The sequence below is a fragment of the Lingula anatina genome, chromosome 10 (assembly GCF_051362555.1).
Source record: "Lingula anatina isolate TDL-2025a chromosome 10, LinAna3.0, whole genome shotgun sequence".
Taxonomy (NCBI): domain Eukaryota; kingdom Metazoa; phylum Brachiopoda; class Lingulata; order Lingulida; family Lingulidae; genus Lingula; species Lingula anatina.
The window spans coordinates 7,686,823-7,705,203 of record NC_141776.1 but is presented as its reverse complement, the minus strand read 5'-3'; the positions used below and the strand labels follow the sequence as shown (position 1 = coordinate 7,705,203).

The following is an 18,381-nucleotide window of genomic DNA, read 5'->3' as shown; positions in this document are numbered from 1 at the left end:
CCTTGAAAATTAGGCGTTGTCTTCATTTTCCTAAAGCATGATTTTGATTTCCTAGAGTATATAACTAGTTACATGTATGATTAATATATCATATATATCATGTATAAAATACAGCTGTGATAGTATGTGTATCATACTTCTGTGCAGATTAATTATCTTAATGGTAAATTAATTATCTTAATGGTAAATTTTTCCACTGCCGCTGTGACTGTGGAATAGGTGTTTTTTTAAGTTGTCAAATATGAAAATAAAAATATATTTTTATGTATCGTTCAAGTTCATTGCCAAACTGATGGTGACTATCTGTCAGTAACGAACAGTTTGTAATTATCATCAAATTATTTTAAACAAAAGGTTTCAAATTTATTGTATCAAAAGGAACGTTTTCACTGATTGACACTAGATGTCTTGCTGGTGAATAAGTTGTAAAAATGTGTATTTGAAAAGAAACCGGGAGGCTCGGAAAAGTAACACATCATAGAGGCTATTTTATAGACCGATCGAACTTTAAATCAAAGTAATGGGGACAATGGCGAATTTATTTTGGCATTTGATAAATCACTTCAAAAATGACGCAGTCAAATTCTTTTTACATTTTTTGGCACTAAATTGACTGACACTATCTTTAATGTTAATGGACAGAAGGATGAACGAATAAATAGATTGATACAAATGGGTAATAGAAATATTAAAAATTAATTGCAGATTTTAAAAAAATCTTCATTGTAAACAGATTAATTGTAATTGTAAGCCTGGAGGTCCTATTTCACACAGCACGTGCCATCCACTATACTTCTCCCAGGCTGATTGTGTTAGAGGTGCTAGATGGCACAATGCCGTCCTTGCGCTCTAGACGGCGGCGGGCAGTATTGATTGTCAGGTATTCTAGGGTGAAAAGGTTTAAACAATCTAAATAGAGACGAAAGCAGATACATTCTCCCGCACACCTGTATTATAACCCCTAACCACAGTAGCCGCAGTTCTAAGGGGGGGGGGGGGGGGGATAGCTCCAAGTACCCTCGGCTAATGACACAATGCTACCTGTGTCACTCTGAGACTGAGGAAAGTGGCTTATGGCACGTCCAAACGTTTGGCGTGATTTAAACGTTTGTAATAAGTTTGTGGCTTAAGTGATTTTAATATGCAAGGTTGAACAACTTAAGAGACTATGCCGTTTTTATTCATATACCAGCTGTTTTGCAATACGGTGCGAGGTATATTTTCGGACATATTTTAACTTCAATACGGCTGTGTGATGGTGACGGTGTGAGATCACGAAAAGTTATTTAAGTTTTATACTATGGTTAAGTTACAGGAAACGAGGACGCTGTGACTGAGTGGATCATATCTCGAATCTAAAACGATATCTTTACGAGAAGAGTCGATCTACATTGTGAACGTTTTTACAGCCTGGGGAAATAAAGAAGTCGCTACCATTTCACTCTTTCAGTATCCAAAAGTGGTGTAAATGAACCGTGTTCGAGAAAAGTTATGCAGGATAAATAAAGCAATATTAAATATCCTTCCTGGTACAAGATAATTTGAGCAAATTCAAGGTTTGGGGGAAATTCAAGCAGATGGATGTTACATTTAAGAGCAGTTTCCTAGAAAAATTGATTGATAAAAAGGAGTCTCAAAATATATTTATTTATTACTAAAACAACCTTAAAAGATGAGTAAAAAATAAATATATGTGTAAAATAATACAATAAAAGCAGTGATTAAAACGATTTTAAGAGCAGTCCCGCCAACATATATTCTTTTGAGAGTCTGTTCTGATAGCTGGGGCTGTTTACTAAAAATCTCAGTGTATCAACCAGTCCTGCCGGTGCATGCAGGTCCGGGCCAGCATTCCGGATTCCCGACCCACTCAGACATAAGATCGGATTCGTACCATAAGAAACAATCCTCTGGAGCAACGACCTCTGCTCTATGGAACGATTCTGATTTATCAAATTGATTTTAGAGAGTCCTTGATGAATAAATAGTTCAAATGAGTCAGATTAATTGAGGTTTCCGTACGTCTCGTTGTAGGGGGACAAGGACCAAAATATCTATCAATTTGTTTTATTTTAATTAAAAGTAAATTAATAATGGTAATAAGCAGGTTCTTAATGAATGAAAACGAATAATAAATTTTCGTTTTAAAAGAAAGTAACGAATTCAGTTTTAAACCATTGAGTTTGTTTCAACAATGCATGGTCTCTAGCTCTGTTGTGCGCAAAGGATTGTGGGTAATATGATAGGCCCAACTTGCCCGAGTCAAGGGGGCTAACTAGCTCCGGGTGTACAATTTTTATTTTAAAAGATGACAGCCATTTATAGTGCTAGAATGAACAACGATGATACATCGCTGTGAAACTTGAAACAATGAGCTTCAGTTTGATGCCCTATACAAATATTATATTCGATAAAAAGCCTATGAAAATAGATTTTTAAATCTCTTAAGCAAATTTACTTTTAGGTATATAAATCGTTTATTTGGACTCATCACTTAAGTAAAACTTTTTAACGTCCGACACTTCCTTAGCATTGTACATGTAGGCTACGGTCACTTTACAAGAATAGACCTATGTGGCCAATTTATTTACCTCGTAGTTACTTTTTCATAAATTGACTGGGGGCTAACTTACCCTGGGGTCAAACTAGCCCCGGTCTCCCCTACGTACGTAGTTGCGATAATTCGCACTCTTTCTTACATAAAAACCATATTTCAGAATCACCCAGCGTACGCTAGCACACGCACGTCTCTCATTCCCCCACCTTCCAGTATTGTAAGGCGTATGTAGGTTATGCATTTATATTTATCAGCACACTATATTCCATCGTCGACCCCCCCCCCCCCCCCAAGTCTCATTACTTGGTGGAAATAACACCCTATCTTATATATATAATATACAAATATCATCCTTTATTATTTAATGAAAGTTACACACATACATGCAGCTACTGAGACATATTCAGCAACTGAGGCCTTTATTCCCAGGCATTCTCGCTGTGTGAGATACGTCAGGTGTCCCTAAGATGCGAGTTCACAACGCACGCCATATACGACTTGCATTATTCGTCTCGTTTTCGATATTGAGCGCAATGCATTGTGGGTAAAGTTGGACCCATCTTGCGTTGCCGCCATTTCTGTACACAGAAATAAAATGCCTCTCGGCGGTTCTATGTGTTTTGTGCCTGTTTGTTTCAACAATACGGAGCGAGATCGAAATTTTTCATTTAATGCTTTCCCCAAGGACCCAAAAAAGAGAGGTATATGGATTGACAATATTGGACGAGCGGGAAATGAAGGCAAATTTAGTAAGTTCGAGCCCGCCAAGCATCACCGTGTGTGTAGTGCTCATTTTGAAGGAGGGAATAAATCGTATTTGGGTGGGAGACCAACTATATTTTCACTCAAGAAATCGAAGATTTGAAAGCCCCGAAAAAATGATTAGACATTTAACTGTTGAAAACTCTGAGACAAATTTTAGTGAACCTGGCGGCAAGTGAGATGTTGAACAGCGAGGACGAAAATGGCTTCTCAAATACAGACCACGATGCCTACAGCATTCTATCAGATGCAGGCTCAGATGCGCTTTTAACGACAGTTAAGGAAAAACAACATATTATTTTCAGTATGGAACAGACAGAAAATCTGATCTTTAGAAATTGAACTTTCGGAAACAAGAGTGGAATTACAACGAGCAAAAAAAAAAAAAAAAAAAAAAAAAGATGCATAAAGAAATAGTGTGACAGAGAAAAAGGACATAAAATGCTGGAACAACTGTCCAAAGCACATGAGGAAGTTGACAAACACACTTTCAGCATAAAGTCTATGCACAACAAACCTGAAATAGTTTAATTTTACATCGGTCTTGAAACCTACGAGGAATTAAAAATTTTCATGACTTTTTATACCCTGACATTACCTCAGTATAAAAAATGGCATGAAAACTGTCATGTGAAACTTTGGTTTGATTTCGCAGCAAGGTTAAAGCTGGTTTTAGTTTTACTTTGGTTTTAGAGTATTGTTATCGACATTACTTAGACCTGAGTAAAACTAAAACCAGGTTTAAACCTGACTGTGAAGGAGTATTGAATGGTATATTACTTATGCAAATAACAAAAAAGAGAACACTTTTACCAAATATCTCATTTTTATTATCACAATGCACTTGAACATATCTAGAAAATGTTTAAAACATTGCATTTTAAAACGAATCAGAAATATCGTAAGGTACCTTGGAAAGATATTTCCAAGGCAACATCATTGGTTTTATTATGCAAAATAAAAATGTGAAACGAAATATTGAATTGTATTTATTAATAGGCAAATATTAAAAAAAAAACGGTTTGGGCATTCCCTTCAAGGACTTGGTCCATTCTCCACGGTCTAGATTCAAACTTCAATCTGGTAGGTCTACTTCTAATTTTCTCTGCCGTCTGGATCCAATATTTTGTTTCTCTCTCTAGCCTCACTGTACAGTTTTCACCTATAAAACAAGTAAAACATTTAATAGTCATGAAAATAATTATTAAAGTCATCATCAACACATCTATAACAGTGATTTATTTACATACATACATATTAGACTGATGACAAAACAGAAAATTGACATGACTAGTCTTATTTTTGTAACCGAAATCTACCTGGATACACAACAGAAAGATAATGAAGAAGAAACAAATGATAGATGCACTGATATTGACAGTGAGCTTGTACTACATGTAATAAGGCCTACCTGTACAGTGCACTAGCCCACCTCAGAGATTGTATCAGATAACTGCTTGAACCAGGTGACAAATTTATCTCCCCAATAAATGACTCAGGTGAACATAATTACATAATGACCACACTAGGGTTTTGTATTTGGTCTTGTATTTAAAATAATATCGTGTAACATACCTTTTTAATGGCTCTTCTTTTTTGCCTGATGTGCGGGCATTCCTACATTTTAACCAACTTTTCAACTCCGGCACCGTTGTCGCCTCAAATGGCTTGTTTAATATCGCCCCCGGCATGTCTTATGCTTCCATCATGTGTTCCTATCGCTGTCAACAACGCTTCCGGTACTATTTTGACCCCTGCAGTGCACAATTCCGGTCATGCGCACATCGCACCTTTCGAATAATGCAAGTCGTATATACGCTGATGTAACGTAAACAAATGGCAGTCGATTGACGATTACATTTCTTCTTGATTTATGTCATGTTTGAGTTACCTTCTGCAGTCCAAAGCAAAGCAACATAGAAGATAGGGGTAATGTAAGGTCCGGAATGAGTCATTTGACATTTTGATACTAATTGAAATATAAAGGGTACGTCCCTTATACACTGAAAAGAGATGGCATTTTGTTCGCGAGAATACGATGGCCTTGAACACACAGTGGCCTTATTAAGGTCAAACCATAGTTAGGCGATTGTATGTGACAAACAACATATTTATTCAAGTAAAAAGGAGGTAAAAATTAGTCCTCTTTTAATTATTCTGTTTAAATTTCCAAATCCATTTTCTCAATTCTATACTGAAAACATTGATCAAATTACACTTCTCTTTAAGCTGCTGAAAAAAAATCCTTCTAAAAATTCCCAGACGATTTTCGTCACGTGACCCTTTTCTGTCGTTGTTCGATACAGACTGTCAGAAAAAAGGTCAGAATATACACATACAGGTATGCTACCGAAAAACAGAGCTAGATATTAAACTCAAGCGTTGCATTATTTGAACAAATTTAGATATTCAAATACACATCCAAAGTTCAGCTCATAACCTGGAAAATTGTTCTAAAGAAAAAGAAGAAGCGAGTGGCTCGACACACGTCTGTTGGTGTAAAGTTAATTTATGGTAAGTTTACTTATTGGATTAACATATGCTATGTGTGCTTATAATTTATATATTTTCACATTTAACGACTTAAATATACATGTAATTTTAGTTATGCAATAAAGGGTTGTTTTTGCTAGATTTTTACAGTACACATATTTCTTGTCCAAAGTGCACTTCTTTTTTCATTTTCATAAACACTGCGCCCTGTTGCTAGAGTGCACAGACAAACAACGTTTAGGTCAAGGTCACACCTTTGTATTGCAGCGTTTGTATTATAATGCAATATTTACACAGTGTGAAGCGGCACAAAGCATTTCTTGCCCACACTTAATATTCAATAATTCTTGCAAGAAAAATATTTTACTTGGTCAAAGTTAGACTAAAATACCACGAAGGTCACAGGACCCCAAAACTTACTGAACAGGCGCAAGTAAAGGTGGGCCTAGTATCCTTATTATTCGCCTTTCACGCAAGCTACAAATTATCCTTTCTAAAAAAATAGTATTTTGTTTATTGGTGGGACATATAGGCGTAGGGGTTTGTTGCTTTTGGCTCCCGCCATTACAACACGCCGCGTGCAATATTTATAAAATGTAAAATTGATCAAAAAGAGAGCATTTTTTTCTTAATAAAAGCATATGTATTATTCTGAAAATGAGACCAGATTCATAGGTATGTGTTCTAACCCGTGCAGTACTATTTCCACTTAGCATTTTATCACTTTTTATTTCATCCTTGAGAACATTAATGGCATTCAGAAATTCAGTTAGACACAGCGCTATATTGTATAAATAAAATGGAATATAATGCACGTAGAATATCTGTCTGTTACCGTATAAAGGCCTTGAAGCTCATCTGAGCAATTATTTGAAGAGTCCTCCTCCACTCCTCGGAAACTCTTTCTAGCAGATATCTCATTTTATCAGCATAGATGGTTCTTCTACCCAGCAGACAAAGGACGTTGATTCACCGTTGAATCAACGTAGAATCAATGTCGTTTGCCTGCTTGGTAGTAGTCCTTGTCTTTCAAATTCTACATGTACTTATTTCTATTTCCAGGATAAAGAGGAAAAGCATTTGTAGACCAGCATTTATCAACCAAACGCACTTGCAACCAGCTAAAACTGACACCAAGACCTATTTGTTTTAATCTTAGTTAAACAAACGATTCTGAGAAATGAAAATGTCCTGATAAACCTTATAAACCATCTTGTGATTTTTGTAGCTTTCAGAAATGACCAGCGTTAATATTGCACGAAAGAAGAAAGAAAACCGTTTCCGCATGGACCTATTACTGGATCATGGAAACCTAGTACTTCAAGATGTTCTCAGTAACCAGTTACAAGTACAATATCCAGGGCTGTATGGACCATCAAATAATGGCGTGATATCTGATGTCCTAAATGACCAAACAGTCAAACACTCATTACTCAGACTAAAAAGAAGGAACATTTTGAACCCCAGCCAAATAGATATTCTATATCCCCCTGGGAGCCCCGCCCCTCCTGTGACATTGCAGGACTTGGATATAACCCTGGCTGTAATCTTATTGAGAAATATCACAAACTTGAATCCTCATGCAAAATGGAACAAACCTCCTGCCACGGACAATTCAACTGAGGCCAACATCGGCAGGGTGAAGGGATACCGCAATGAACTCGCTCACAATAAAGGAGGTCTCTCAGATGCAGACTTCAAGACCCAGTTCGCTGATCTGAAAACTATTCTGCTGTCTCTGTCAACATTATACACTAGCGATGACTACGACAAGGTGCTGATCCAGCCACTGGATGCTTCTGGTAGATTTCCGCACAATATTTAATATTTCACATCTTTACAACCAGAACTGATTAAAATATGAATGCAAGTGTGCGTTGACACACACACACACACACACACACACACACACGCACACATACAGGCGAAGGTACACAAAAACAAAAACAGAGGATATAAATATAAATATAAAAGCGTTGAGTCACATGTATAAAAGCACAGACAAAACCAATTGCAGTGATACTAATTTCATATTCTAATAACACTATTGTTAACATGTCACTGACAATCCAGCTGTATATTTTCAGACATAGTGTTCAAAAATATAGTGTTCAAAAATATGGTGGCCCAATATTAAAATGCATTCACAATTTCTTATTTTTAGAAATTAAATTGTTCAGCAATCTTTTCAGAAACCCCTTGCCAGCTGCTGTCCACGACATTACCAAGAATAAACACAGATCTGAAGGGTCGTGATGACATCATTACCACGATACAGCAACATATCAGGGATAAAGCTCCACTCATTCTCCTGACCGGGATGGGGGGTATCGGTAAGACCAGCATAGCAGTTAAGGTCGGACAAAGCATGCAAAACGTGCTGTACATTGATATGAGACAAGTGACAGATCTTAATTCTGTCAAGTTATCGCTTGTCCAACATTATCACCCAACACGTCATTTGAAAGACTTATACTCTGATTACCAAAACATATTCAAACAGACTTTGTCTAGTTTGACTACTGATACCCTATTTATCCTAGATAATAATGAGTCTTTTTTAAGTTCAAATAGGAAGGAGTTTAGTGATTTTTTGAAGGATGTAATGGATTCAACAAAACATATCAGTTTGTTATGCGCCAGTCGTGAAAGGTTTGATTTCACAACACATAACATAGTTGTGTTAGACATTGATAAACTTGATAAAAGCTCCTCGCGTGACGTCCTATGGGAACGAAAATCAACCAGTCCCACCGACAGCGAGTTAGCGAACTTAGATGAAATGGCAGAAATGTGCGGCTATAACCCCCTTGCATTAAAATTGCTAGCTGCACTGCTTGACAAAAAAGAAACAGAAGCAGTATTAGAGACATTTAAAACTCAGAAGATGCTACCCACTCTTTCCATTCCCAGCATGCCAGAAGAAATCAAAACTTGCTTTGATATTTCTTATAAAACATTAGAAACGGAGGCGAGAAAGGTGTTTGTTGCACTACATATATTCCCTGTTGCTTTTAACCTGGAAGAAGTCTCTGTTATTTTAGGGTTAGATCAAAATCATTGTGAACATATCCTAGACCTTCTTGTCAATAAATCGCTCATTAGTACAGATAGTAACATCTATGATGTCCACCCTTTACTAAGGGAATATGCAGAATACAATGCCCAGGAATATGGCGATTATATTTTTGATATCCAAAATGCTTTTTGCAGTCATTATATAGAAACTCTCAAAGGGTTTAAAATGGAGTATTTTAATGCCACCGATGCAAATCATTTATCCTTGATGTTACCACATATCAAACAAACTGCTGCTTTATTAACTAAAAGTATAGAAGCTCAAGATGCATCTGAAAGATTGGAAAGTGTAGATAAATTAGCAATGATTGCAGAGACTTTTTGTCGCATTTGTCTCTACAAGGATGCTTTACATATTTACAAATCGGTGTCACATGAAAAGGTTAAAATTCTAGGTCCCAAACACCCCGATGTCGCCAGTTCCTACAACAATATCGGTATTTTACTGCACGAAATAGGTGAGTTTAACGAGTCACTTGATTATCTCATAAAAAGTCTTGCACTGAAAGAGGAGATACTTGGCCCCAAACACCCCGATACCGCCGGCCTCTACGACAATATCGGTAATGTACTGCAGGCCATGGGTGAGTTTAAAAAGTCACTTGATTATCACAAAAAATGTCTTGCATTGAAAGAGGAGATACTTGATCCCAAGCACCCCGATACCGCCAACTCCTACGACAATATCGGTAATGTACTGCAGGCCATGGGTAAGTATAATGAGTCACTTGATTATCACAAAAAATGTCTTTCATTGAGAGAGGAGATACTTGGTCCCAAGCACCCCGATATCGCCAACTCCTACAACAATATCGGTGCTGTACTGCAGGTCATGGGTCAGTATAAAGAGACACTTGATTATCACAAAAAAAGTCTTGCATTGAAAGAGGAAATAGTTGGTCCCAAGCACCCCGATACTGCAACCTCCTACAACAATATGGGTAATATACTGCAGGCCATGGGTCAGTATAAAGAGTCACTTGATTATCACAAAAAATGTCTTGCATTGAGAGAGGAGATACTTGGTCCCAAGCACCCCAATACCGCCGCCTCCTACGACAATATCGGTACTGTATTGCGGGCCATGGGTGAGTATAAACAGTCACTTGATTATCTCAAAAAATGTCTTGCATTGAGAGAGAAAATAGTTGGTCCCAAGCACCCCGATACCGCCGCCTCCTACAACAATATCGGTACTGTACTGCAGGCCATGGGTGAGTATAAACAGTCACTTGATTATCTCAAAAAATGTCTTGCATTGAGAGAGAAAATAGTTGGTCCCAAGCACCCCGATACCGCCACATCCTACAACAATATCGGTAATGTACTGCAGGCCATGGGTGAGTATAGAGAGTCACTTGATTATTACAAAAAATGTCTTGCATTGAGAGAGGAGATACTTGGTCTCAAGCACCCTGATACCGCCACCTCCTACGATAATATCGGTACTGTATTGTGGGCCATGGGTGAGTATAAACAGTCACTTGATTATCTCAAAAAATGTCTTGCATTGAGAGAGGAGATACTTGGTCTCAAGCACCCTGATACCGCCACATCCTACAACAATATCGGTATTGTACTGCGGGCCATGGGTGAGTATAGAAAGTCACTTGACTATCACAAAAAAAGTCTTGCATTGAAAAAGGAGATACGTGGACCTAAACACCCTGATACCTCCAGCTCCTACAACAATATCGGTAATGTACTGCTGGCCATGGGTGAGTTTAAAGAGTCACTTGATTATCACAAAAAATGTCTTGCATTGAAAGATGAGATACTTGGTCCCAAGCACCCCGGTACCGCCAGCTCCTACAACAATGTCGGTGCTGTACTGCAGGCCATGGGTGAGTTTAAAAAGTCACTTGATTATCACAAAAAATGTCTTGCACTGAGAGAGGAGATACTTGGTCTCAAGCATCCAGATACCACCGCCTCCTATAACAATATCGGTACTGTTCTGCAGGCCATGGGTGAGTTAAAAAAGTCACTTTATTATCACAAAAAATGTCTTGCATTGACAGAGGAGATACTTGGTCTCGAGCACCCTGATACCGCCAACTCCTACAACAACATCGGTAATGTACTGCAGGCCATGGGTGAGTTTAAAAAGTCACTTGATTATCACAAAAAATGTCTTGCACTGAGAGAGGAGACACTTGGTCCCAAACACCCCGATACCGCCAGCTCCTACACCAACATCGGTATCACACTGCATGCCATGGGCGAGTATAAAGAGTCACTTGATTATCACAAAAAATGTCTTGCACTGAAAGAGGAGACACTTGGTCCCAAACACCCCGATACCGCCAGCTCCTACACCAACATCGGGAACACACTGCAGAAAATGGGTGAGTGTAAAGAGTCACTTGATTATCACAAAAAATGTCTTGCACTGAGAGAGGAGACACTTGGTCCCAAACACCCTGATACTGCCAGCTCCTACATCAACATCGGTATCACACTGCATGCCATGGGCGAGTATAAAGAGTCACTTGATTATTGCAAAAAATGTCTTGCACTGAGAGAGGAGATACTTGGTCCCAAACACCCCGATACCGCCAGCTCCTACAACAACATCGGTATCACACTGCATGCCATGGGCGAGTATAAAGAGTCACTTGATTATCACAAAAAATGTCTTGCACTGAGAGAGGAGACACTTGGTCCCAAACACCCCGATACCGCCAGCTCCTACAACAACATCGGTATCACACTGCATGCCATGGGCGAGTATAAAGAGTCACTTGATTATCACAAAAAATGTCTTGCACTGAGAGAGGAGACACTTGGTCCCAAACACCCCGATACTGCCGGCTCCTACTACAACATCGGGAACACACTGCATGACATGGGCGAGTATAAAGAGTCACTTGATTATCACAAAAAATGTCTTGCACTGAGAGAGGAGATACTTAGTCCCAAAGACCCCGCTACCATAAGGACAGTCAATATTATGGAAGATTTAGCCAAAAAGTGTCATTAGAGCAAAAGAAGAAGACAGTTCTGCTCAATAATCTGATTTTCCCTTTTTCCGTAGCATATCTTGAGATTATCAGGACGTATACTGATTTCACCATTTAACAAATACTTCAAAGTGTCTTAAACGGTAATCCACTTTTTATGACACCATTTCTAAAACCGTTCTATTTTTATTTCTGTATGAGACAACGATATAAAGGCAATTTTAGCCTGTGTCCTAACCCAACGTACAAGCTGCAACATCTGATCTACGGCCAAAAAATTGGGGAAAACGTAGGATTTCGTGCGTGAGGAGCACGTCCATCCTTTTGGAGGGCGCAGACAGCACGCAGATCTTTTTCGAAATGTTCAACAGCCGCTGCGCGCGGTCAACTAAATATAAAAAAAAATGGAACACGTTTGCCTGTTGTGCGCCTGTAGTACAGGTGACGTGAGGAAATTCTTTTCCACTGCGATTGGTGAGGGGGATGCACGTGGTTAAGAAGCACGGTTAAAGTACTTATTTCTTGCTTCGTGCCCACTTCGCACTGCAACGCGCCCATTGTGTGGATCTCCAGGGCTCCGTACATGTTGAGTAAGTAGTTGACACTCCGTGAGCACGGATCGTGAGTTAACAAGGAGGAGCATGCACGAAAAAGAATCATTGATGCCTTGAATTTCTAGTTTTTATGCCTAAAAAGACAACAAAGAGCAGGGTGGGGAGAGGGGGACCGGGGACAAGCGAGGCATGATTGGGCTCACCATCTTTGAACACTGCTGCGGATATAATGATCTCGTCAAACATTCACAGTTTTTATACCCTCCCAAAAAACATCTCAACACACAAGACTCTCGTGCAAGGCGAAAAACAACCGTACGAAGTCAACAAGACTGCCCTACGTCTGTTAACATACGTCTACTTGCGTTCCCCTTGCGTTGCCCGTACTCCTAGTACGGATAACGTACGTAGTGCACGAAACTTGTAGGCCCCTACTTAGCATGCACGGGGCGCACGGGACACGTGCGAAATGCCGTCAGGCGCAGCAGGTACTTCTAACGTGCGGAGGCTGTGCTTCTCACGTACTTTCCACCCACTTTCTTCTTGCGAACTCCTTGCAATCCCCAATTACTTGATTCCCCCCCCTGCGATCTCGCTACGGCCCAGCCAGACGCGAGGAACCTAAAAAACGTACGTCCTGAAAATCGTGCTTTTAGTTGGGTCCAAGGCTTAACAACGACAAAATTTACCTCAACTAGTCAAACACATGTCACACTATTATCTAAGTAGAGTTCCCATATAACCTCGATCACAATCGGAAGTACGAATTTTAGGATCGTACGTCCCCTACACATTTTGGGTGCAGTGGAGGCCATCGGTGTCGTAGAGGTAGAGCAAAGGCTGCAAGGGTCTGCCTTGCGAGTAGCAGGGGGGCAGTGCGATATCCTTTCATGCAGGGATGCCATTGCCATGGTAATTGTACTTATTTCTTTAGTTTGTCTTGCATCCAGGGTGCGTGGAACGCACTCATACTTTTGAAGAGAATGGGACGCATGCGTCACTTTTGCGCCACACTTTTCCTTTTCTTTTCTGTAATAATGTATCATTTTTAATCTTCTCTTTTGCGAGTAAAATATTCTATATTGCAAAATCTACATTCAACATGTCTGTACATTCTCTCTCTCCCTCTCTCTCTCTCTCTCTCTCACACACACACACACACACACACACAGCTTATATTTAATGCAAGGGGGTTTAAGCCGAGTTATTCATAGACTGTGTGCTTCATTTATGTTTCTCAAACGTCAAGTTCATATGAGAATATTGGTCACAACCATTTTCCCAACGCATCCATGGGTGTTTATCACCGTTCTTTATAGGTTTTCGGCTGTTTGTGTTCTCTAGAAAGGGGCAAATATACCGCGTAAGGGGCAAATATATCATTTATGATAAATAGTTAGCATGCTATAGGAGAAATGTCTGACAAAGTATCTTAATTCTACAAGAACATGTAGGCCTATAGTACTTTATGTACATTGCATGTTATCGCATTGAAACTGCTTCATTTGTAATCTGTGTACAGATAGCATTTTGCAAGCGCAATTTAAAATATAACAGATAAAAAGTAAAGTTTAATTTGATAGACTATTTAAAACCGTACTCCATTGTTGAAGTTTGGCTGTTTAGTTAATCCATATGTCTTGTAAGTCGAGATGACTTGGCGCTGTCTTAGTTTTATGTTGCGGTATAAACGTGCATTGTTTACCAAAATCCAAGTGTATCCATTGCAAATATTTTATGTGTTAACTTTGAGCAAAATTTTTGAAATATATTTGTTACATTTCATTTCATAGGGAATAGCTGAGTGCAGAAACAAATGTATCGCATGAATTGTGATAAACCTTTCCTCGTATTCTAGATGAGATATCTGTATAAAATCATAACAAGTGTCCCTTATACATTCCTATATCATCCAAATGAAAATTGTTTTAGGTGTAGCCAGCATACTTAGTGTGGAGCCAGTAAATAATGCATCGTTTGTATTGCTTTATTAACTATTTTATACTAGTGTAGATATCAAGGTTTCTTTTATTTAAAGTAATGGTCTACTGGGGTCTAAGGGCCCATTCCAATAACCCTGTCGTACTAGCAGACTTATTCTGTTTCCGAGGGGATTCTTGCTAAATTGCATTTTATATATGAGGTAAAACATGCACAAAAGTTAATTACCTCCTAGCAGCTTCAGTAGCCAGACATTTAAGCCGCTTAAACTGAGTGCAATTTAGCGAGAATCTCTTCTGAATTAGATCGAAACTGCTAGTACGATGGGGTTATGGGAACCTAGTCAAAGCCATGTAATAACTTGTACAATAGATGTCGTGATTATCAGAAGCCAGTATATCATGACGTGTTTTACCATACCTGATGGGAAATAAGGTTTCCCACTAGTACTATTGTATTTTACCTAAAGAACATGTATCGTTGCTTGTTGCGGAGGCTGTTATGAGAACCTGGATTTTTGAAGACTGTATTTTATTAATACTATATAACGTTTCTGACGTTTGTAATTTACCTTTACGAATATGTGTTGTCGTCATGTTCAGTAAATGTGATTGTCTTATTTAATGCAGTAAGTGACTAGTTATTAGTAATATTTAGCATTTAAAATACATCTGTGACATTATACGTACAATGCCTTGGTGCAAATCATCTTGTATTACTACTAAATGGTATATTTTGCCATTGTGTACAAGGTGATATAAATTGTAAAATATGATAATAAAAAATGCATTGTATGAAAATGATTTTTTTCATTGATTGACAACAGGTGTTTTGCTTATGCTGGTGCATAAGTTGTAAAATATACTTTATTTGAGAACAAACCGGGGGACTCGAAAGGTAAAACAACATCATGGCCATTTTAAAGAACAAACAAAATTTGAAACGAAATCATAGACAAATTGTAGCGTGATGTTTTGAAAGGCAAAGGATAGACAAAGATACTTCATCAGTGAGGACAAAAACTCTTCATCAATGAAGTTGTCGACTTCTTTTGACCTCGTATTTTGCAATAAAATCATTGCCCTACCTTTCAAACGAGCTTTCCCGTGCATTCTTTTCCGTTAGCTGCTTTAGAGAGATTAGAAAATAAAATACAGAGAAGGATAAAAAAATCTTCATTGTAAACAATCTGAGGATAGCTTTAAAGTCCTATTTCACTTTAAACGTGCCATAAATAACAAAAAAACAGAAAGAACATCTATTAGAAGAATAGATTGTTTGAAAACTTAACATTTGTCTACCTCACTCCTCGCCTGGTGTCATATTGTGTTGGCGGTGCTTGATGACACACTGACCCCCACGCGGTTGTTTTCTAGATGATGAGGGTGCAAATATTGGTCACCAGGTATTCTAGGATGAAAAAGGTCAGAGAATCTAAATAGAGACGAAGGCGGATGCATTCTCCTGCGCACACCCGCAGGATTTTAATCCCTAAGGTTAAACAACGTACGATACGATGCGATTTTTATACCCATAGGCCTACCAGACAGATGTTCTGGATATTTGAACTTCCCTCATGTCATTTCGGCATAACATCACAAAAGGTTTTACATTATGGTTAACGCTTACAGGAAACGTAAGCACTTTTTAACAGTTTGAAGGGACGTGTAAAACTGGCAGTCGGGTTAATGAGGAGACATAAATAATGTATAGGTTTGAATGCGGTGAAAAAGCTCTATGTAGTAGGCCTAGTAAAAAGATCGATCTCTCTTCTTTTTTTAAAACTCTCTTCTTTTTTAAATTTGTAAGCTGCATTAGATTTTAATTGAAAGTGTAGTTGAACAATTTAGCGTCTAGTTTGTAAATTCCCTTCAGTTCGTTGAGATCTGAAGAGGACACGTTGGCGAAATAGGACCTCCAAACTCCTGCAGACGACACAGATGACATGTCACCATCCGGGTACTTGAACTTCTCAGCCACGCGCAACAGTTTAAGCAACATGTTAATGTCACGTTGGATAGTTTCGTATCGCACAATGACGTCATATTTGACGTCACATGGGTTACACAACGCGTTGTAAGTTCTCCAGTGCGGGTTGAACGGTTTAGTAGAAAGCTGAGAATAGACATTAATGTATTTGACGAACGCAGCAAATGAAATTCCGTCCCCTTCTTGCGGCGCGCTCTTCATCCCCGGGGATCTCATGAACGGTTTGATATAGGCCCCAATTTGACGTGAAAAAGCGCTGAGTTTCTCTAATTTGTTCCTGTAAGCAGACACTAGTCTTTCAAATGGATGCCTCACAAGAACAACTTTCAGATAGTTTGCAAGACGGAACTTGATCCCAAATTCGGAAAAGTCAGACAGGGGCACCAAAAACTTCTGATATTTATAGTGCACTTCATACGCCCCAATGTCTTTGTATTCTGTAATATCTGCGTTTGCCGTGAGCCCATACATCAAACGTTTAAAGTTCGTACAGCCCACTTTTGGTATTTCACAGTAAATCAGACTGTGTCTGTCGTCTACCCACAGAAATGGACGACCAGCCAGAATGCTGCTTCCGTTTGTGGCAAGTGCTTTTTTGGTATTTTTTGGACATGCGTCTTGTAGAATTTTTCTCCTTGCTTTCATGATATTTTGCCAACTGAGGGGCACTTCCGCCCACGAAAAGTACTGAAAATGAAAAAAGCTGGTGTCATTTTCGTAAAAGATGTACTGCAGCATAGACCTACCGCGTTCGTCAATCTCATCATACGCAGTAGTGTACGAATTTTAAGGAAACGAGCATGTTAATTTGCATTTTATAAATAATTATTCGACTTAATCTACATCTATAGAAATATAATCAAAAGCATACCCGACCACTTAACCTATTCAGATTATTGTCCTGCACTGGCTTTCTCGTGGAGATCGTGTTTTCTGAAACAAGACAATAGATCTGTTCTCCTAAGGACAATGTTTTCAATATTCAGCAATTAGCTTTAGGTCAAGAAGGGCATTGAGCGAAAAAAACTGTTTTAATGTTTTACGTTAATGTTATTGACGTAGGCACCTGTGTTCAGCTTTGCATTGAAGAGAGAGAGGTGTGTGCGTGTGTGTGTGAGAGAGAGAGAAAGAGAGAGCACGTGTGTGTGTGTGTGTGTGTGTGTGTGAGAGAGAGAGAGAGAGAGAGAGAGAGAGATCTACCTGTTCCTCCACCTTTGCTCACAACATCCAGCCCAGGACTCCAGGTGAAGACAAATACCAACACCAATATACATATTACCACGACCACAGTTTGAAAGACGTTTACCCGCGTTAGATGCATATTGCTGTCCATTACCACCTCACACGGACCACTTAGAACTTAAAAGACATTCGTCTGCTTGACGCAGTCTAAAATATAAAGAGAAAGAAGGCCACGCACGTCCATTGCATACGACATCCTGAGAGATATCTTGGCGACCCAAATTTTATGTCTGAAATGCAAATTAAATGTATTAAATCGCTAAACTACATCCAGGCGCCAACTTTTCTACTTAATGGCGACATTTAGAATTTAAACACCCATCAAACAGATATTACATCCATTAGAGAGAGAATTCGAGCAATGTTGGAAAACTTTTTTCAGTAAATGAGCAACGAGAGGCCCCGGAACAGTCGTCTTTTTTAACAATGGAACTTGAATAAACTATGGGCACAGATTATTTGGTGTGGAAGGACGGAGTCTACTTTATGTATCCATACACTGATATAATTATTATTGGAACCTTCAGGGCTGAGTAAAATTACCCTCTACCAGGGCCACAGATATGCAGGCCTACCCAGCTACCAGACTCGGCACCGAATGATCCTACCCGTTTTCTAGGTGTATACCAGTACGCGCTTCGAAGAATATTAGACGCGACACCGCTCTTGCCTAGTACGCGATGTGATGATTCTCAGCGGGGTTGGAAAGTAGTGCATCTCATCTGAAAATTTGTTCCGGGTATGATACTGTGAAATGCGTACTGACGCACACCTTGAAAACGGGTAATGTGCTCTGATCTAC

At 39.0% G+C, this 18,381-nt stretch overlaps 1 protein-coding gene and 1 long non-coding RNA gene across 2 annotated transcripts; both read right to left on the bottom strand.

Annotated features, from left to right (window-relative positions):
• Positions 1–4,126: 4,126 nt before the first annotated feature.
• On the bottom strand, positions 4,127–5,137 carry LOC106155197 (uncharacterized). The gene is made up of 2 exons (XR_001237584.2): positions 4,895–5,137; positions 4,127–4,481 (listed from the first exon to the last, which is right to left on the bottom strand). It is a non-coding gene; the product is annotated as an uncharacterized LOC106155197 (long non-coding RNA).
• Positions 5,138–15,691: 10,554 nt separating this feature from the next.
• Positions 15,692–18,178, bottom strand: LOC106178282 (carbohydrate sulfotransferase 11-like). The gene is made up of 3 exons (XM_086996714.1): positions 17,538–18,178; positions 17,209–17,270; positions 15,692–17,024 (listed from the first exon to the last, which is right to left on the bottom strand). The coding sequence occupies exons 1-3, from the start codon at positions 17,668–17,670 to the stop codon at positions 16,170–16,172; spliced, it is 1,050 nt and encodes a 349-aa protein (XP_086852840.1). The 5' UTR covers positions 17,671–18,178; the 3' UTR covers positions 15,692–16,169.
• Between the last annotated feature and the right edge of the window lie 203 nt (positions 18,179–18,381).